The 22,722-nt window shown below is 50.8% G+C and overlaps 1 protein-coding gene across 2 annotated transcripts in view; it reads right to left on the reverse strand.

Annotated features, from left to right (window-relative positions):
- Window positions 1-22,722, reverse strand: part of NSUN4 (NOP2/Sun RNA methyltransferase 4) — a 105,020-nt gene that overhangs the window by 37,565 nt on the left and 44,733 nt on the right. For both annotated transcript variants that reach the window (XM_085602749.1, XM_085602748.1), the window contains 2 exons: window positions 19,681-19,835; window positions 19,266-19,426 (listed from right to left, as the gene is read on the reverse strand). In XM_085602749.1, coding sequence (XP_085458875.1) covers window positions 19,266-19,426; window positions 19,681-19,835 — 316 coding nt within the window. The remainder of the gene's footprint in view (window positions 1-19,265; window positions 19,427-19,680; window positions 19,836-22,722) is intronic.

Raw genomic sequence — 22,722 nt, forward strand, 5'->3', positions numbered from 1 at the left:
TTTCTCGCCCCCGGCGTGCTCCCAGTATTTGCCCAAATCCAAGAATTTCTACGACTCGTTGGCCAATTTCTTTCAGGACAAAAATTTCCAATATTTATTCAAAACTTCATATTGTCCCTCATCAAGACCCAGGGACCTCTACTTTTAAGCCTAAGCAGCCAACAACTACCTCTCACACTTTAGAGAGTTTTGAGCCTTTCTCACTGGAAGAAATCTATAGCTCCTTGGTATCTGCGAAGTCTGGTTCCCCGTTGGATACCTGTCCACCCAAAACAATGTCTTTGTTGGCCACTCTTTGTGCCCCAGGAATCTCAGAGATTTTTAACAGTTCAATCAAAACAGGTACCATCCCGCCAGAATGGAAGACGGCCTGCGTACGTCCCATTCTAAAAAAAACTTCATTGGATCATAAACCGCTAAGCAACTATCGCCCTATATCCTTATTACCTCTTTTGGGTAAACAGCTCGAAGGTCTTATTAATTAGCAACTCAGCGCTTATCTTAAACTTTACCATATCCTTGACCCTTCCCAATTTGGCTTCCGTCCATGCCACAGCACCGAGACAGTGCTCCTGGCAGTAATTGATTCTCTGCGTTGGGGAGTGGATGCAGGAAACCCAATGATACTTGTATTATTCGACCTCTCCTCAGCCTTTGACACAATTTCTCATATGAGGCTGATGGATAGGCTACTAGAAATTGGCATTCAGGGTCTGGCATTAAAATGGCTCCAAACATTTCCTGACTGATAGACATCAAACTGTAATCTTGGGTCCTTATTTCTCACGAAAAGTAATCCTAGATAAGGGCGTACCACAGGGCTCATGTCTGAGCGCCACCTTGTTTAATATCTCTATGGCTCCTTTGGGTGGGATCGCAGAGCGCTTTGGCTTGGATATCCTCTCATACGCAGACGATACCCAGCTGTTTACGCCGGGCCACGACTTGGTGGCAGAAAAAGAATGGTTTTCCTCATGCATGGTAGCCATCTCAGACTGGATGAATGAGAACTATCTCCAGCTGAATGTAGAGAAGACCGAGATCATGCTGTTCAGTAAAGCCCCTTCCATCTGGGCTGATGATTGGTGGCCACAGCAACTGGGTGCCTCCCCTGTGCCCAATCAAGCAGTAAAGAATCTGGGGATAAATTTGGACCATGCCTTAACTATGAGAGAGCACATTCTGGCCACCACCGGTTTATGCTACCATTACCAACACCTATTGCGCAGAATCTTCCCTCACCTTCCTATCTCCACCCGGAGAACGTTGGTTCAGGCCATAGGAACAAGCAGACTGGATTATGGCAGCACCCTGATAGCAAATGTCAGTGAAACACGGATCTCTGAACTTCAGGTTGTTAAAAATGCGGCAGCAAGGCGTGTGCTCAACTGCCCTTCTGGCACCTCTTCAGCGCCTCTGCTGAAAGAACTACACTGGTTGCCTCTGAAGAAACACTTTTTTTTATTTTTTTTTTTAAACAATTTTTATTAGTTTTTCCCAACGTAGAACAACATGAAGTCCACATTACATTCAGTATTCCTGTGAAGGATAACCAGGCCAGTGGGAACAATAACAAAGACAATAAGCTCGCAACAAAACCAGTCTAAACCCCCCACCCCACTCCCTCTCTACCCCCACCCCCCCTTGCCAGTGTGCCCGCCACGGGTTCTCCATCCAGTGGGGTGTAAGGTGCCCCACGCAACTAGGGAGCTAAACGCGGAATCAGAGGGCGAACCCCACCCACGTTTCCAAAAGTACCAAAGGCTGTACTCTACCCCTCACATGCATACCACCCCGAAGCCGGACCACCGTGCACAACATGATAAATTTGCACAAATAGCGATAGCCCCCGTGGAATATTCAGGCAGTCCCCTCCTGGGCAGTCTCCCCGGGAGTCCCAGCAGGTCCCTCCACACTCCTCCCAGGCCGGGCCGCGCCCGCCTGGCCCTCACCCCCCTCCTCTCGGTCCCCCAGGCGGCGAAGCTCCTCCACCAGCGCCCCCCACGCCCCGGCAGCCTCTTGCGCTTTGTCATTGGAAGTACGTCTAGCCAGCTGTAGGCGAAGCGTCCCTTCAGTCCCCGCCCAGGCCAGGAAGCTCACCCTCCACCTCCGAACACTCGGCCCCGTTCTTGCCTTCCAGTGCATGGTAAGCTCCCTCTTCGCCATTATCAGCCCCAGATCGATAAATTTGCTCGTGATTTTTGTACGGGGGGTATGTGGGAACCAAAGCAGAAGGCAAGTTCCCATGTCCACTGTCAACACTCGGTCAGTCACGCGATTCAGGCACGCCACCACATCCGTCCAGTAAGAGCCCAACCCCGGGCAGGACCAGAACATATGGCCGAAATCAGCCCCCTCCGCGTGGCACCGGGGGCAGCCCGACGAGGAGCCCCCAAAATATTGCAGAATCTTCACCGGGGTTAAGTAGGCCCTGTGAAGAGTATAGAATTGAACCAATTGAAATCTAGCGTTGCGTGTGCCCTTCCAAGGTCGTTGCAGCAACTGCGACCACGTCGTCTCCGAGATAGGCCTGGCAAGGTCTCCCTCCCACCGCTCCCGCAGGGTCGTCAGGGGCGCGAGCCTCTCCGTGGACAGCCGCCCATAGAGGCAGGTGATGGCCTTCACGGTACCCGCCGCCATGTTATGTTATGTTATGTTATATAATTTTATATAGCGCACGGATGCCGCAGCAAAGTGGCGTCCCGGCGCTTTGGAGAATAGTAAACACAACACAACAGAAAAAATGGAAAAGATGGGCCTAGATTGTGGTGAAAAGGAAAGTTTTAAGTGCCTTTCTAAAAGGAAGCAACTCAGAGATGGAACGCAAAGGGGCAGGCAGAGAATTCCACAGAGTAGCCGCCAGCACTGAGAAAGAGCGTCCGCCCATCCTAGATTTTTGGAAACGTGGCACAATGGCCAAATTAGATCCAGCAGAGCGAAGAGCTCTGGCAGGAACATAGTGCTGGATAGTCTGTGCAAGGATGGGAGGGGAGGCTGCTTTGAGAATCTTAAAAGTTAATCAGAGAGCTTTAAACTTAATTCTCTGCCCCACCGGCAACCAATGAAGATCCTGAATAGTCCGACGGGCCGAGACAAACTTCGGAAGGCCAACAAGCATCCTAGCTGCCGCATTCTGAACTCTCTGGAGACGAGATAACTCGGCCTGATTAAGACCCAGAAACAGGGAGCTAGCATAATCTAGTCTGGTGAGAACCAGGGCTTGGACAATAATCTGTCTGGTCTCCGCATCAAAGAACTTGAAAATTGGTCGGAGACACTGCAGGGTACCAAAACAGGTACCGGCCACACGTTTTGTGTGGGAAGTAAAAGAAAGCTTATGGTCGAACCACACCCCAAGGTTTCTAACCTCAGTTACAGGGGAGGGAACGGGGCCAAGATCGGAAGGCCACCACTGATCTCCCCATAATTCACTATCCCTACCAAAAATAATAACCTCGGTCTTAGAGGCATTCAGTTGGAGTCGATTGTTCGCCATCCAGCCAGCCACAGCTTTTAGAGCTGACTGAAAGGTGGGGGCATCCATGTTGTGGTCACCATCACGACGTACTGGCATCCCAGGGACGTCGGGGGTTCCGACAGCCCCGTCCGCCAGTGTTTCCGAATCCCAGCCACCAGAGCCGAGTGGAGGAGATAATCCCCCCTGGGCAAATCAAAATCCCTCTACAACTCGTGGAACGGCAACAAAGCTCCGTCACAATAGAGATCGCCAAGCATGTGAACCCCTCGGTCCTCCCAACCTGCCAACGCCGACCAGTCTCCGCCATGAGGGAGAGCCGTGCACATGCCCAACGGAATCTCCGGGGCATATGGGGTCGCAAAGCCCGCTCGTCTCTGGCTACGGAGCCAGCAGAGCCGAAGCGTGCGCTCCTCTAGCGTGAGTTGATCCAACCGGAGCCTTTGCTGCAATAGTATGAATGACAGTACATGCCGAGGGATAATCCTACCCTGCGGGCCCTCCGGGCCTCTGAACTCGCGTGCCACAGCCTGTGTGAGGCACTGCAATTGCGCCGCCAGGTAGTACCATTCGAAGTCCGGGACCGCCAGCCCCCCCTCCACCCTCGGTCTCATCAAGGTGTTCAACGCCACCCGACGTCTGCCCGCGCCCCAAAGAAACCCCGTTATCAGCGCCCGAAGCGTCTTAAAAAAAGGAGGCCGGGATCCAGATCGGCAAGGTGCGGAAGAAATAGAGCAATCGCGGTAGCGCCACCATTTTCAGCAGCGCTATTCGGCCGGCCACCGACAACGGGAGGGTGCTCCAAAACGCCATACTCCCCTTGAGTCCCCTTAGCGCTCCACCCACATTGCCATCGAAGAGATCAGCAGGAGCGTGAAAGATGCGGACACCCAGGTAAGGCAGGCAAGCAGGTTCCCAGCGGAGGTCCGCAAGGGCCGCAGGGGCCCGGGTCCCAGGAGACAGAGGAAACAGGCAAGTCTTGGCCCAATTAACACGCAGCCCTGAAAAGGAGCCGAACTCCCGAAGCAGGAGTCTGGCGCCACGCAGAGAACCCCGCGCATCCGCCAAATACAGCAAGAGGTCATCCGCGTATAAGGAGATGTAGTGTGGCTCTCCACGCAACTGAACCCCCTCGTAAGACCGCCCCTGACGGGCATGCGCTGCCAAGGGCTCTATCGCCAGGGCAAACAAAAGAGGGGATAACGAACAGCCCTGCCGAGTGCCTCTCTCCACCCGACAGGCAGCCGAGATGGTACGCCCCGTGCGGACTCTAGCCACGGCAGATCGGTATAACAATCTGGTCCAGCGCACGAAGTGGTCCCCCAGGCCGAACCCCCTCAGCACCCGAAACAGATACGGCCACTCCACGCTATCGAATGCCTTTTCGATATCCACCGACAGTACCACGGCGTCCGAAGAGCCCTCCCCCTGGTCACCCATGATCCGCACTAGCCTGCGAATACCCGCCGTGGTGTTCCTCGCGGGGATAAAACCAGATTGGTCCGGGTGCACCAGCGCGCCCATGTGGACCATGAGTCGTGTGGCCAAGATCTTACTAAGGATCTTATAATCCACCGAGAGCATTGAAAGCGGACGGTACGCCGATCTGGAGGTTGGGGCCCCACCTTTCTTCAGTAACGGTACTATGATCGCCTCCCTCAAGGTACCCGGCAGCTCGCACACGTCCCACGCCTCCCTGTACATCGCCTGCAGCCGCGGAGCCAAGACGTCCAAGTAAGCAGCATAGAACTCCACTGGGAGACCGTCCGCCCCCGGGGTCTTCTTCCGGGCCATGTGCTTAACCGCCACTCTGATCTCTCCAAGGGAGATCTCCGCCCCCAGCGCCGATCCCTGTTCTGGGTCCAATTGTGGCAACCCAGCAGCTTCTAAATAGGCGTCCAGCCCATCAGGCAGGTCCCGCATTCTGCTCCGATATAACTGCGAGTAATAGTCCCAGAATTGGCCATTGATCTCCCGTTGGGAATAAACCAAGTCCCCCGCGGGGGTAGCTAACGACAATATAGGGGTGCCCCTAAGAGCCGGATTTGCCAACCAGGCTAATAAGGACCCAACCTTATCTCGCTCAGCGTGCGCACGGACCAAATACTCTTTATAGTCATAGCAGCGAAGCCGCTCCACCTGTGCGGCCACCTCCTCCCGCGCCGCCAAGACCTCTCCCTGATAGTCCCCGGCAGCGTGACCGGCAAGTTCCGCCCGGCGTAGTCGCGTCTCCGCTCGGTCAACGTCCCGCGACAGCACCTGGCGTGTCCCAGCGACAGCCGAGATACAAATCCCCCGTACCACCGCCTTGAGCGCATCCCATTCGAGGGCCCTGCTTGTCGCCGTCCCCGCATTACCCGCAAAGTAGCGCTCCACACCCTCCCCAAGCTCCGCATGAAACACAGGATCCTCCAGCAGCGCCTGACTCAAACGCCAAGTCGGGATCGCCTGCCGCTGCCGGGACCAGAGGACCGATATCAAGCAGGGGTTATGGTCCGAGAGTGTCCTTGCCAAATATTCGCTATGACACGTCAGCTCCAGGGCTCCCGGGGTGCACAAGAAGCCATCCAGCCGAACATGGAGGTCGTGCGGCACAGAATAGAAGGAATAATCCCTATCCGACGGGTGGTGCACCCGCCACGCATCCACAAGTCCCCAGGCTGCCTGCCAATCGCGCCTCGCCTTGGCCACCCTGTGTACCGCCGATTGAGCTAGCGGGGGATGAGAGCGATCTAAGTCCACATCAGTGAGCGAGTTAAAGTCCCCCCCTAGAAACACCGTGCCCACCAGAAAGGACGCCAGCTTCCCAGATAGTCGCGCAAAGAAAGCAGTGTAGTCAGAGTTCGGGGCGTAAATACTGCAGAAGGTCACATCTCTGCCGTCCAGTCGACCAGACACCGCCACAAACCTCCCCTCCGGGTCCACCAGCGTGGTCGTGGGTTGAAAAGGAACCCCGGATCAGACCCAGATCAAAGCCCCCCTAGCAAAAGCCGAAAAGGTAGTGTAAAACAGCTGTCCCCTCCATCGCTTCTGCAGCGCCAGCCCCTCAGCCCGATCCACATGTGTTTCCTGCAAGAAGGCCACCTGGATCCCCCTGCGAACCAAGTATGCATGTACCTTATAGCGTTTTCTCATGGAGTTCAGCCCCCGCACATTCCAAGTGATGCACTTCAATTCAGGGCGGGTCGCCATAGGAACATATACCATAAGTAACATCCCAAGGCAACCGAGCGGGCACACCGACACAACCCCCCCAAATTAACCACCCCCAACAAACCCAAATCCCTCCCAACCCCAGAACAGGCTCTAAACCACAGTTACCCATCCAAACAGCCCCTGAACAAAAGGAAAAGCACCCTGGTAGCCACCAGAGTCTCACAATACTTGTGAGAAAGAGGGGGTGACCCAACACCAGCACGGGCCGGACAGCAGTCCAAAAGGCCAGTCCGTGTATCGGCATCAGGAATCAGAGTCCCCTCCGTCCGGCAGCGCCCCACCCCCAGCGGCTCCCCCAAAGCAAAGCGCCCCAGCCTCACACGGATCCCAGGAGCGACACCCCACAGCAATAGGAACAGAACCATACTCGCCCCTCACTGGTCCACAAGGCAGCTCCAGGCACGCCACTCGGCACAGCACACAGTTTCCAGGGGGGCTGTCTCAAGCGTCCAGCATTCCATCCGCCGTGGCCGGGGTGACCACCGGCAAGTGTCCACCGGCACTCTCCAAGTTCACCGACTCCTCCGACGTCCCCGACTCCTCCGCCGCAGAACCCCGCCGGGACCCCGAATCCGCAGGCGAGGCCGCAGCTGCCGCTCCAGAGATGACGGAGACCGCCTTCAGAGCCGCCTGTCTCTCCAACTCCGTCTGTGAGCGCGGGGGAGATCGGTGATCCCCCACACGCCTCCTGTGGCGGCGGACCCGACGGGGCCCCGGCGAGGTCCGGGTCTCCGAGTCCCGCCCTCCGGCACCACTCCGGCCCCCGCGGTGCCGCTCTAGCCAGCTCCATGCGTCATCGGGTGCATCGAAGAAATGAGCAGTCCCGTCCACCATCACCTTCAAGCGGGCCGGGAAGAACAGGGCATACTGGATCCCCTCCGCTCGAAGGGCCTTCTTAACTGCCATGAAAGAAAAGCGATTCCGCTGGACCTCCTGAGAATAATCGGGGTAAAGCAAGACGAGGGCATTGTCAACCTTGTACGGGCCAGATGTCCTGGCCTTCCGCAGAATGAGGTCGCGATCTTTGAAATGAAGCAGGCGTGCGACCACCGGTCGTGGGGGGCGACCTGCAGCCGGTGGGCGGGCCGGCACCCGGTGGGCCCTCTCAAGGGTGTAAAACTGCGACAGGCCCTCCGGTGCCACCACCTCCCGCATCCACTTTTCAAGGTAGCCGATCATGTCGTCCCCTTCAATTCTCTCGGGCAGGCCTACCACCCGAACATTGTTGCGTCTGTTGCGCCCTTCTGCCTCCTCGGCCCTCCTCTCGAGTAGGTGTACTCTACGCGATAAATCCCCCAGCGATGCCTCCGTCGCCTTCTGGGCCGGCTCCAACGCGACCAGCTTGAGTTCCGCGGATTCAACGCGGTCGGACAACTTGCCGTGGTCCGCTCGCAGGAGCCCGAGGCTAGTGGACACCTGCGCTATGTCCCGGCGTAGCGCCTCCCCCGAATCAGAAATGGCCTGGAGGATCCGGTCCATCTGCTGCTGTCGCAGTCCCGCCGCAAGTGCTCCAGCCGGGTCCTGGTCCTGCGGGTCCGGCGAGGGCTCCGCTCGTTCCAGCGGGGCCGCCCCCCCCGCCGCGCCGCGGCTTCCCCATGCTTCAACCACCAGAGCACGCCCCGGTCGCGAGGAGCCTCTCACGTCGGCCTCGCGGGAGCCACCAGCCGTCCGCCTCAGTCAGGTCTCGGGCACCGCCACACCACTAGTAGTCGCCTCACCGGGCGCGCCTCGGTCCCCCACCAGGGCCCGTCGCCTCCACAGAGGAATCCAGCCAGCACCCAAATACCTTGCTCAGTGTTCTCCGTCGGGCAGCAGCACGGCCGGGGGACAGCCCTCACCCCGCCTCCAGAAAAGTCGCGGCGTCCCCGGGGTAGGCAGCACAGGGCACTCCGCAGGGGCCGGTCCCGCAAAGAAACGCGGGCCAGATGTCCCGTGATGCAAGATCCCCCGCAGCAGCACACTCTCCAGCGCCAAATCGTTTCACAGCCAGGTCTCCTCCGAGGCCAGAACATCAGGAGCAGGGGGGCGAGGAGGGAGAAGCCCACAGAGCAGGAGCCCAGGCGCGCCCGCCGAGTACCTCCTGCGCCGGTCCCACAGCAGGCCGCCGTCCGCTCACCAGGGCAATCGGGCTTCCGCAGCCGGCACACGTAGCGGTGCCAGCAGTCCGCCAGCAGCTCCCACCGGCCTCAGGCGTCCACCTCGGTCACTCCGCCGGTCTCCGCAGTTGGGCACCGCAGCGCGGGCCGGGCTCCATCACAGCCGGGGTAATGGTCACCCCCACCGGTGTACGCAAGGCCGCGGCGTGCAGGCCTCACACAGGCCCAAAGCAAGATGGCCGGGTCTCTCCCAGCCGGACCCGCCTCCAGCGCCGATCGATTCCGCTTCCCGGGGCCGACACCCCGCGCGATCCGCAGGCGGGCGACCCACAGGCACATAGGAGCCGCCGCGGAGTCCTCAGCGCCGCCGGGGAGGAAGAAATACAGGAGAAATACCGAGGCCGACACGGAGCTCTCAGCTCACGCGTCCATGCTCGGCCGAGTCCAAGCCACGCCCCCGCCTCTGAAGAAACACTTATTTTAAAATCTGCTTTCTCACATATAATGCCTTAAAGGGCAAAGGCCCACTTTATCATCAGAAAAGTATAAAAGCGTATGCACCCTGCCGTAATCGAAGATCTCGCTCGAAAGCACTGCTGTGTGTCCCTCGCATCTGTCTAACACGCAGCAGTGGAAAGGCTTTTTCCTATCTCGCCCCGTGTACTGGAACAAGCTCCCTCTTCACGTACGTTCTTGCCCAAACTACCGTAAATTTAGGAAACAACTCAAAGCCCACCTATTTTAAAACACCCTCATTGATTCCTGTCTTTGATCCCCAAGCAGCGCCGAGATGCACTAGGGTGATTTGTGCGCTATATCAAGTCGATTTAACATAACACATAACATCTTTAACACAAACTAGCAATGGTACTTTTGTAATTGTTATATTGAAATAGAGTGGTGTACTGCTATGTCAGTCCCTGGCTTGCTGGTGCTCTGACCCCCCGAGGATCAGGCAGCCAGGCCCGTTTGACAAGCAAATCTGCACTTGTGCACAGGTTTGCTTTTGTGTAGTCTTGATAAGCCAAGGGTTCACTCTATTCAAGGGTTTTCGTCAGGGATCACGGAGTATCATCACTTTCTGACGCAGCCCCAGGCACTTTGGGCTCAAGCCCTGCACTGCCAAGGGCTGCATGCCAATTTTAGAGGCTTCTACACCACCACCACATCTTTCCAAATCGTCATTTGGTGAGTTAAGGGGTCAGCAAACCTTGCAGACCTCAACGAGTTGTGAAAGAATGGGATTTTAGAAGCAGGTGTTTGTGAGCATGTGAACAGAGCTTAATACTGCACGCATAGAATTCTATGTCAGGACCGGAGGCTCAGATTATGCTTTACTCTTCCTTTACTTTCCCGCTCAGCAGCCTTATCAACATAACAGATGCAAAAGACTACAAATCCCATGAGTCTTTGAACTAGAAACAGCAAGAACCATAGAGGCAGCAAGAACCATAGAGGCAGCCCCATAAAAACAATAGCAAGGAACAGCACTTCCTTCTTTCTTCGCTGCTCAGCAGCCAATTAAGTGCCTTTCCTTGCTACTGCTTATTTCTGTATGTGTGTATTTCTTGCCTACCTTGTTGGACGGTGTTAGTTGGGGCCGTTTTATCACATAAGTGCTATCTCTGCTAATGCGGTATTCTACTCTGTCGCGCGATGGAGAGAGGAATCCCTGACATTCTTTGGCGTTTCGCAGGGCTGCTTCCGCCTTCTGCGGTGACCGCACATCAGAGGCAGCATAATTTTCATTGTTCTCAGTGTTTTATCATTGCCATTAAGGCACCTAGTGACCTCATCGGCTCCAGAGGGCGGTTCTTCTGCGGAACGTTATTCTTTTTTAGTCCAGCCCCCACATGTAGTGAGTGTGCATACACCTCCCCAAACAAGCTTTAGCTAGTCCAAGGGGTTTTAGCTACATTTCTCCTGTCCGGTGCTCAATATCTCTCTTCCTTTACATAACCTGACCCCCGTGGATGAGGAGCATTCCCCGCTCCCTTTCCATGTGGAACTTGTGGATGTGTTTGATGCATCCCTAACGAGGGCGGTCTCCTCGGCACTTGAACCCTTGAGCCGAAGTATTAATGAACTTACAGTCAAGAGAACCGTGGTACCTTCGCCGGAGGGAACCCCCTTATGGCACAAGAGGCCCCTCCAAGGAATGGGCAAAGTATGTGCCGAAGCTCCCAAGACCGCCTCTTCCCTAGATGCTTTTGATAGGCTGCGCCAGGACTTCCTAAAGAGGCGCCATGATGATGCTTTTGAGGATTCCCATCCGGGCAATACCCCCGCTCCGGACGAAGATTCCTACCCCCAGGATAAGGCAGAGGACAATAGCGGTGTTGATACAGACCCAAATGGTGACTCGGACAATGAGCCAGGTCCGAGCAGATCCTGGTGCCCGGAAGGGGATGCCAAGAAACCCCGGCTCGAGGCACCTCAAACTAACAACACCCCAGATACATCAGGGATGCCGATTTCGGAGGACATCTATCATCCCCACTCTGCGGAATGGGTACCGGGGCTCTCGGTGGCATGTTACGCGGCCAGCCGCATCAGAAAGCCTATGGATCTAGAGGTCCGCGGCCGACTGAAGGCAGAGTGTACTCGACCCGCCCTAGCGGATAAATTGGCTCTCACCCCAGAAATGTAAGCCAGAATGGCAACATTTGTTACGAAGTTTATCAAAGACCCTAAAAAGGGTCTAGACTGCTCTTGGCGGTCTTGCCAAGATAAGGTGCTGGACGTCCTGGGGCCAATTCTGGACATGATGGAGCATGCCAGAGAGACTAGCCACTTGATTGATCCAGTGATTCTCGCGGGTTGGGCCCAAAGAGACCTTTGTTTCCTTGCAAACGCAAATTGTGAGCTATCAACAGAGCATAGACGTTCTCTTTGATAATGATTGAGCCCAGCCACCACGGAGGCTGGCCCGATGGCGAATGGAGGACTTTCTCCTCTCTAGATAAGGCACAGCAGTCTAGCAAGTAAGTTTTCAGTCCAAAACTTTTTTGACGGGCCAGAAGAGGTATGGGGCGCTCATCTAGCCGTGCATTCAATTCCAACCCCTACAGACTCCAGTCTAAACGTCCCATGCAGTGGCAGGACCAGAAGAAGTTCGGGGATGTCTACCCCTCGAGAGGCCGCAGCAATGGACATGGCAGAAAGGGTGACTTCCGCATAGCCAACAATGCACCTGGTGGTGTCACTGGTAAGGAATACCCCTTTTTTCCTACCAAAGGTGGGGGGACGGCAGCAGTGGTTCAGGCAAAGGCGGACAGCGGTTACACAGGATACTTGGGTACTATAGACTGTCACCGGGTTTCACATAGAATTCCACGGTACACTGGATCAACTGTCCCGACCACGACCACTGGTCATCTCATGGGAAGGAGTGCAGGTGGTAGACAGGGAGGTAGCAGATCTCCAAGAATAGGACATCGCACCCATATCTCTTCATCCCAGAGGCTTCATCAGGAACCTCTTCCTGGTCGAAAAGAAAGACAAAGGGTTAAGGCAGTTGGGTGGTGAGATAGGACTTGGGCTCTGCTGTCTGGGGGGTGAGGTGTCATGATATGTCTGTTCCGGAGTCTGCGTACTGCCAGGCGCCCACTCGCGCCTCTCACACCGAACGGCTGCCCGCACCATAGGTGTATTTGGTTGTTTTTTCTTTTCTTCTTTCATCTCTCTCCTTTCTTGTTTTTAATTTGCTGTTATCTGTGAACACTGCCTGTGCGTTGTTTCCTTTGCAGGTCTTGCTTCTCCATTGCCAGAGACGTACGTTTTCCCTAATTTGCTACTTTCCGTTTGTACCACCGTTTGTTTTGTTCAGGTTGGTAGAAAAAGGGATTTTGAGGTTAAACGAAAATCGAAATTCGTTATAATGTTGCTTACAGTGCCTTGATTCTATCTGGTTTTTGTTGCTGATATGTATGTCCATCACTGTACTGTCATTGACTTGCTGATTTGAATAAACAAATTAAAAAAAAAAAAAGGGGGTTAAGGCCAGTGATCAACATTTGGGATTTCAATCGATGGGTGGTTTACCACCACTTTAAAATGGAGGGTGTACACCTTCTCAGAGATGTCCTACTACCAGGCGACTGGATGGTACAGCTCGGCCTGAAAGACGCCTACCTGAAAGTACCAATATTCACCCCCCCCCCCACCCCTTGCCCCCCCACAGGCGCTTTCTTCAATTTCAGTGGAACAGGCTTTTATGGGTTCACCAGTCTACCGTTCAGCATGTCCTCAGCACCCTGGTGATTAACAAAGCTATTGAGACCAGTCATGGTATGGCTCCAACCACTGGGTGTACGCCTCATAGTCTAACTGGAAGACATACTTCTGATGCACGAAGAAAAGGAGGTGTTACTTACCCAACTTCAATTGACTCAAGCCCTTCTGAAAGACCTAGGGTTTATCTGGAGTAACCTGAAATCGATGTACAAATGGGTGCATTGCATGACGTTCCTGAGGTTCGAAGTGGATACCATGCAGCAATGCCTGTGATTACCTCAGCTGAATAAATGCTTGATTCGCAGGGCACTGCGCTGTACGTTGGCAAAGGAAATGTTCTCCCTGTGGCACTTGGCTTGGATTTTCGGCCTCTTGTCGTCCTCGATCCAGGTTATTTTCCCTAGCCCTTTTCATTTTCAAGCTTTACAACGCCTAAAAACGCAGCACCTACATCAGGGTCTGACATATACCCAACCGATTGCCCTTCTCCGGAGGCCCGCTCAGAACTGCTTTGGTGGCTAGCTCAAATATAAGCCTGGGACAGGAGAACCATCGTCGGCTCGGCTCTGGAACTAGTGATCGGTCGGATGACAATCGCCTCGACTGGGGAGCCCAATGCGGGGACATTACCACGGGCGGGCACTAGTCAGAGCACGAGGAGTCTCTCCATAGCAATTGTTTGGAGTTCCTGGCCAGTTCTTTAGTGATTCAGAGTCTGGCGCTACAAAGTATCCTGCGGCATCCTACTGAAGATGGACAATATCTCCGCAGTGAGATCTCAATCGTCAGGGGGCATGAGATCCAAGGTTCTGGTGGACCTAGCCAAATATTTCTGGAACTATTGCTTCAGTCAAATCCTGTCCGACACAGTGGAATATCTTCCGGGGAGTCTCAGACAGCGACTGGCACTCCAGACACCGGCAGAATTTCAGAGCCTGGAAGTTGGATCCCTTGATCTTTCAGAGCCTCATGGTAACATTGGAGTCCCTGTCAGGTGGACCTCTTTGCCTTGCTTCTCAATTACCAACCACCTTGTTTCTTCAGCTGGAGACCAGATCCACTCATGGAAGCGACTGATGCATTCCTGCAGGACTGGTCTCCATTTCAGGGGTATGCGTTTCCACCCTTCCCCATGATTCCCAGGCTCAGTGCATTAATCAGGCGGCAGAAAGTGGAAGTGATTCCTCGGATTTTCCAGACTACCCCAGACTCCTCCTCTGTTGACTAACTCAAGCGGCAAGTTGCACCCTCTGAGTCAATAGGGAACACTCATGGCCTGGAGGATTACAGGAGTCATTGGGAAATCCCAGGCCTTTTGTCGGGGGCTTCCTCTTATCAGAAAGGCATGGGCAGACTCTACAGTCAAACGTACAAATCAGCATGGCGAAGGTGGTCACGTTGTTGTCTGCGACAGGGTTTGGATCCTGTGGGGTCAGATATAGTTCACATAGTGAATTACTTGATAATTGATAGATAAGGGCCTAGCCTACTGGTCAATTAACGCCAGTCGTTCTGCAATCTCGACAGGGCATGTTCCCATTCATGAGATCCAGGCGGGGGAACATCCCCCGATTTGTAAATTGATGAGGGTTATTCAGTTGTCTCTTCCCCCACGTTCAAAATATTCTCCTCAGACTGCTTCAATCTGACAGGATAACCGTTATCTTTCACGAAAGGAGCTAACAGGAAAACTAGGCATACTTCTGTGCCTGATCCCTTGTAAACGAGTATCAGATGTATGAGCGCTGGAAATCTCTTCTCATATCTTTACGCCAGAAGGTGTGTCTTTTAGGAGTGGCCGAAGTCCATTACCAGGGTAGTTCATTTTCCGGCATTCCCGGATCACCCAAAGTTGTGTGTGGTACATGGTCTCAGGGCTCATGAGTCAATGATGGAAGAGTATCATCCCCCTGGTACCTCACAACATTTTCTGTCATTAAGTCAACCTTTCAATCCTATCTCGTCCACTATGATCGCCCGATGGATGAGATGGATACTTCAAGAAGCAGGGGTGGATGCCTCAACCTTTGGCGCACACTCCACCAGGATGCCATGGCTTTGAAAGCTTTTCACTAGGGTGTCATCTAAAGGACATGCTTAGAGCAGCAGATTGGTCCTCGAACTCTACTTTTAAGGCCTTCTGTTTCAAGCATATCTCGAGCATGGCCTCGCTAGTGGTCGTTCAGCTTTGAACTAGCATAATCTGATCCTCCAGTCCTGACATACAATATTACATTTCCTAGTTGTCTTGAAGAACAGTTTCAATTCTATTAAGGACGTGGAGGTGAGGATAATCCCCCTAGTTGGTCATACATGTTTGTACCCTCCCTGGATGTACACACCATTAGCTGTTGGATAAGTAGAACTGCTTTTCTAAAGTTAATCATGTTGAGGTCTGTCATTTACCGTGGTACATTGATAAATCTATGAGTTATTGGATGTGTTTCTTCGAAACATTTTTCACTAAAGTATATTCTAGTCTTATAAGTAGTGTGGTTTGACGTTTTATTTGATGTTAGTTTTACCTGATACGGGTTCCCTTTGTTCTTCGAAGGGTCGTATCAGAAGAAAGACTATTAAACTAAAAGTGGGATACCATCTGTTTCACCCGAAGAAAGAGGAAGTTCTGTTAGGACTCACTGTGAGCACACAACCAGCGGCACAATGGGCACACAAAACATGCTGTGAGAAGATGGTGTGTGTGTTTAGGGCATCTAAAGAGCTCCCAATCACGTTCTGTTTATTGAAAAGAAATTTAAGATGCTTCTTGTCACATGGACACATGGTGTTTACAATGGAAAGAGGGCCCTTCAGCTGTATGCCCTGTGTATCCTATACAGAGACCCTTGTGCCCTACAAATGCAAGCATGCTATTCTGAATGGAGACAACCTATTCTCTCATACACAAAAGTTATGTAGGAACTTCATATGCTCTTCCATTCATACACACTCCTCCAATGTGAGCATCTGCGGTGCTCTTTCAAAGCAAACATCCCCAATTCTAAAACATTTCGGCCCACTTTCTTTGTGTACCCACACACAATTCCCAGATCAGAGAACCTTTTGTTCTTTTTCCCAGTACCCCATTTTAATACCTTAGAGAAGCCCCTGTTTCATGCATGTATGCAATGTTTCTCATACAGCAAATGGCAAGTACAATACTCTATAAATATGGTTTGTGGAAACAGGGAAAAATGTGGGCACCGGAATGTATTTCTTTGTTTTACAAATGAAACATTGGTGCTGTTAAGCCGCGGGCCGACTCTCGACCCGCAGCGCTACCAGTTCGCCGGCCGTGGTGCAACCTGCGGAACCCATCCCTCCTCTTCGGGGGTGCCGTGGTACAGCATAGCAGGCGGTGTGGCTATGTCAACAGCATTGCGGAAAGCACCCTCGACGCATGTTGGTTTTCGGGCATGCCGCATACTTGCGCCGCAGTCCATCCGCTTACTGAGGCACTGTTGGACATTACACTCATCTGATGTGGGCGTCTGGTGATCCACCTTCCTTGGGGGCCATATTGCTGCTCTCCTCTTCACCTTGCCCCCAGAAGGCACTAGGGGAGGGTTACTTACCTTCCTAACATGGCGATTTTTCTGTAATGCACTTCACTCTTTTCCCTATCCAAGATGGCGACACCTCTCCTTCCTGTTTTGTCACTTTCTGTTCCTGTATGTCACTTCTTGTTTTTCTGTATATAAGGGATCAGAACCTTTCCTTCCTTGCGTTGTAACACTCCTTGTTCCTGCTGGTGTGTCTTCGCTCCTGTTGGTTCCATGGCTCCTCTTTCGGCGATTCCTTCCATCAGCATTTTTTTCCCCCCTGTGCCTTCTGCTCCAGCTTGTCTTCCAGTCTTCTCCTGGTTCCTTTTCGGCTCCTGGTCTTCCAGTGTTTTCTGGCTCCTGGTCTTCTCCTTCATTTCTGGAATTTCATAATCACATCAGAGGTTTTTACCCTCCGGGGTTTTCCTCTTGGGACTCCTTCTGGAGGGCACCAGCTGTTTTGGCTTTCATTGTCGGTAGAACCGTGGCTACCGGAAGGGGTCGCCCCTATCTCAGCCAAACCAGTACTTACAAGAACCGAAGCCGGGAACCGTCCAAACACCTAAAGACTGGTAAGAAAGACCCTAAAACCGACTGGTGCATTCTAAACTAAACTATTTCAAGGTGGTCTATCAATCCCAACTTCCCCTATTGACCAAATTTCTTGATCGTAGGCAACGGTCTCATTGAACTGTGCCCCTTAGTCCTTGATCATTACAACAGATGTGATGATAAAGGACAAACGTACAGGAAATTAAGGTAACTGCCTATGATCAGATAATTTGAAGATTAGGACAAAGAAGCAAAGTTAGAAAAAGAAAATTGCCTCGGATCACACAATTTAGTCAAGAGGGGAAGCACGAATAAATCACATATTTCCTGGTTTCACATTGTGGAATTCAGACACTAGATGTGCATTTTTAAACATAAAAATATTCATGACCCTCGTTGTCCACATATTTCCACACAAAGTTGTGCATAGAAGTTAGAAATACAAGTCACCACCTCAGCTGTGAGTTAGAAGTCTCACAAAGTATCGCAATGTAATGGTAGGCACAATGTAATCCAACACGTTTTATCAACTGACATTTGCCTGGAGTGTGTATGGAAGAGCAGAAGACAACATTATTCTTCAGGGCATTTTGGATGGCTATACCAATGAATAAGTAATGTACCTTTGGTAATTATCTTTCTGGTGGCTAAATAATTCACCTCCAGATTTATCACCTCATAAATCTCCTCAGACAGGGGTCGGGATACAGAACGGTTTACGTAACTCTACAGCACAGACGTGATGCCCAAAACTCCGATCGGTTCTAGTGCCTCGACATCCCTCCCGCCCCACACCAGATGTAATATTGCAAAATCGTATATTGCGCTATTCCATTGCTCAGGCGTCAGTTCCTATAATTTTTTCGATGACCTTAAAAGCAGGGATGAGACCGACAAAACAGTATGAATGTAGTGGAGAAAACTAACTTGAACAAAATTAAATGTGTAACCCCACTCCTCAGACCGGGGAGGCAGGGGATCAGCAAGGAACCTTCTTCAGATGGATACTTTTACGTGCACATTCCTCACCTCATGAATCAATGCCAAAGCAGTACTCCTAGGAGGTAGGTCTGCGGCGATAATGCAAAGCATCGGCTTAGCTATAACCAATCATCAAGAGTCTCTCTCTGCAGCCCATGCGCACAGAATCTGGTAAGGGTGTGAACCAAGTCCTGTGTTAACGTCTGACCACATTTGTGCCAATAACCCTCCTAGATATTGCCAAAGAAAGAGCCTTTGCTCCGGTGACATGGGTCAAAATTCCCCATAAGCAATGTACACTTTTTTTTATTGAAAAGTACGCACCAGGATAACAATGTAAAACCAAGTAAAAGATATAGGAGTAGAGGGAGCCCACTACAGGACAGTCAGCATGACAAAACGAATGAACAATGACACTGAGCAGAGAGCAACTCCAGATCCACGTGAAATAAAAAGGAATGGATTTCAGAGAGCCAGGGTGGCCATATACGGGCTCTGTGACAGCACACCCGTGCAATACCAGAGTCAAGCTGGATTCATAACTCCACGTCTGCGCAAGAAAGATATTTTAACTTTTCCAAATACATTCTGCCACCAGGGCAGATTCATGAGGTGAGGAATCTGTAAATATAAGTATCTATACAATGCACGATGAGAGCACATGGATGTTCTGCTAAGGGTTTGAGCGTTCTACAAAGTAAAATAGAAAGGCCATACCGAACAAAGGCAACAGGTCTCTCATAAGTGAATGCACCAAGTCCGACACAGAGAGCCCGTATCCCTGCCAGGAGTGCGATGGCGCCGCCATAGACAATACGAGTATCTGTGTGAAGGGAACATTTTATCCATCTGACAGACCATGCATGATCATTTGACAGACCTAGGAAAGCCTGCTAGCAGACCATCATTTATTTCTAGTGCGCACAGGTGACAAATTATAATCTGAAAAGTACATATAGAACGTTTTCCAAAAACATTTGTTCTTTGATCACTGCAAGTGAGAGAATAGTCAGAACTTAAGTGGAGGAGAGACCAAAGAGTCGCTTTGCACTGGATTTAAACTTGCTGTGGTCAAGTCAACCGATGTAGCCCGCTGTTTTAGTATAAACAACACAGACACTTGTATAAATTAGTGACCGGTTTTCTTAAATGCAATGCAGTACATACCTTGTCATATCGGCTACTCTCGACTTCACCAATCCTTCTCCCATCCCATGAAGTAATGCGGACACTCTCTGAATTGCTGTAGTTTTCGGGGATGTAGCTGTGGAGAACTCTTTGGAGTCGTGAGGTGCGGGAAGCAGAGATGTCATTGGCTGCAAGGTAATCTGCCAAGTCAATATAATTAGAGCTCTAAAATGTGTGGAGGGAGGTTCCAGTAACACTAACGATAACAAGAATGATAAGCATAACAACAATGGCCGCGGATAAACATCTGAGAAGAACAAACTAAGACATCATTCAGTTGGAACACAAACCTATAAACTAAGTTAATCTACTTTACTAGATTAATACTGGATAAAATGTGTCATTGCACATGTAGAATTTCTGTCATAGACTATGCACAAATATCTTAACTTACAACACATAAGAGTCTGAAGAAGGGCGAGTGTTTTTCCGCCTGGTGCTGCACACATGTCCAGGACAACATCACCTGGTCGCACACCAAGAGCCAAGACAGGCATGACCGATGCAGCATCCATCAGATAATATGAAAGAATTCCAGTAATATCTGGTCTAGAAGGAATAAAAAATAAGATGATAATGGTAATATGTTAAACACAAACAACTGTAAAATGAAAGAACTTCTATGTCGAGGTTTGCTGAATACATTTGCTATTTATTCAGCCTTAATTCACATATTTGGATTCCAACAAATGTATGTACCTTTTAGCCCTTTGAAAAAGTATACTTTAAACCCCTGCTGTAGTTCTGGACAAACCGATGCACTCTCACACATTCAAAGCTCCTGTTATTTTTAAGCAACGCAGAATGTGCCTCACTAATAGCTTGGTTATGCTGTCTGGTTCTCATTCAAGTGCATAACAAGATATACTTTATAATTAAATGTTTTCTTATAACAGTCAATCATGCAGTCTATATTACTCCACTTCCTGGTACCCAATTTCTCAACCTAGGAAAGATGAACGGTAAACTGAGAATGTGAGAATTAGAGTTTGCAACGTGCATGTTACACCAGGTATCCGTAACAAGAGCCCCACCCCCATCAGCTAATCAGCAGTTAGTTCATAAATCGTATAACATTTTAGTACATGAGGCAAACAGCTACAAACTTCAAATAAAACGTGTATTTGCAGACAAGGTATATATTTCTCATAGTAAACTGAGGCAGATTCCAGGAGTCATGGCAGTGTCACAGTTGGACATTTAAGAGTCATGGGTAATTATTTGACTGTGGGGATCTATCTGGAAACATAGCTCAATGTCAAGCAGAAACAGGAGTGCTTGAAGGAGCAACTGCTCAAGTAAATGGAAGAAGTTACGGGAATCTCTGGTGAAGAAATTTCAGACGGATGGGAACAAAAGCACCCAATGGGTGATACAAATGAAATAATCAGACAGAGGAGTAGGATAAAAGCGGAGTTGGGTACTGAGAAGGAGGCTAGACCAAAGGACGCAAGAGCATATTAGCCTATGGGGCAACAATCACAAGGCCAAAAAGTGCATAGTCAACAGATTCAGGCGGCAGCAGCAGGAGTAAGGAATACATAAAGACAACTATCACATAATACTACAGAAGAGGCTGCTGTGCAATCCCATCCTTCACGCCACAGATTGTTCAAGCAGCGGAGCTGAATCTCCAAGTGAGTCCGAGCCCGATCGTGAAACGTCTTTAAGGTGCCCAATACAAGGAAAGGGAACAATCTCAGCTAAGATGAAAGACAGGAGGAGGCAGTCACAGGAGAAACAGCCACATTATTTAAAATTAAAAAAAAAAACTTTTTATTGAAACCATGCTCATCATATAGTGTATACTGTCAAGAAATGCCGAATATTGTGGTACATACATGGCAGTTAAGAAGGGACAACATCCAAAAATAGAACATGAAACACAGTCAGTAGGGGTGCTTTTATGGTCCATCACACTTTATACGGCAGCTGTCCACCTCCCATCAACAGCCACATTCTTAACCATGGAGAAGACAACCTCCTTGAACCATAGGAAGAGCGAGGCACAGCTAACAACTTGGCCTCTTGTTTAACAGAAGAAAGTTCAACATTCATAGCATACATAGCAGTAGGAGAAGTGGTAATGAAAAGGGCGAAGACAAATATAAATAAAGCTGTTCCACAGTCGCTAAATAACGTAGACAAGAGTAGCACAGCTGCAAGCGTTTGCAATACAGTGTGAATCAATGTTACATTGAAAGAATGCGATTATTTTGAGGTTACAATAATAAGTCAATAGGGAATAATACCAACCTCATGGACTTGGGGGCAGGGTCATTGAGACCCATGTAGGATGGCATACCGGCCCACCAGATCAGACTATTGCCACTGTTCTTCCAGCAGACGGCGGACTGTCGTATTTGCAGACCTGTACTTATGTAATGATGCAATATTCTAGAATGTGTGGATGGTTGCTATGATGGAATTACAGATGTGGGGATTCTTACTCAGTTGGATGTGGCTGGGGCCTCTGTTACCTATATCCTAATAAAATAGTTTACTACAATCCATTTGACAAAATGCAAGCTTTCTTCAGGGAACATAACTCTGGCAACAAGCTGCCTGCAAGGTTATATGCTGATGAAGCTGAAGAGATCCATTCCCAGACCCCACCACTACGATCTATACAATACTTCAATTTCAGGTGACTGGCACCCGCAATTCAAGTCTTAAGGAGGGGTTCCTAAATGCAAGGTGGTATTTTTAAACTTTTTGGGCTGTTTTTGTCTACACGGCCGCGGCCCCTCGCGCTATCCCATGGTTGCCTGGTGGCTTGAGCATCTGGGAAGCTCAAGAGTGCACCATGTGACACTGCAGAGAAGGGTGAGTGATGTCTCCAGGCAACCGAACGAAACAATGCGCGCCTTGGTAGGAATAAGATTGCACCAGGAAGCAGTTACACGCTGCAGCGGCAAGGCCTGTGTGGAATGCCTCGACGTTGCTAGGCAATGCCCCGTCAGCACAGAGAAAGCATTGGCGTTGCTGGGCAATGTTATATGCACACCAGGAAACAATCAAACGTGCTGGTGTTGCTGCGTCATGCCATGTACCAAGTTGCACACCCTCAGTGGTGCGTCAGGGCGGATGGATACGGCATAATTGTTTGAAACTTGACATTGTGCACCAGGAAATGGTTGCTCTTCCTCAGGGCGCTTCCTCAGCGACATATGGAGTGGTAGAGGCGCAAAAAACTCTCCTCTCCAACATCGCATTCGCCATACAAGTAGAGCACAGTGATTCAGCCTTCTCCTTTCATCTACAGCAATTAAGCGGTATTTACAGATCTTGTGTGTTGTGCTAGGTGTGGGGAAAGACGGCAACATTTTCACATTGAAAGCACGGACACCTATGACGTGTAACTTGTTAAATAAGTACTGCATTGGGTTTCAATTTATTGGTTATTTTGGATATCTATATTTCAGGTATGGAGGGG

This window comes from Triturus cristatus, chromosome 4_2 (assembly GCF_964204655.1).
Source record: "Triturus cristatus chromosome 4_2, aTriCri1.1, whole genome shotgun sequence".
Taxonomy (NCBI): domain Eukaryota; kingdom Metazoa; phylum Chordata; class Amphibia; order Caudata; family Salamandridae; genus Triturus; species Triturus cristatus.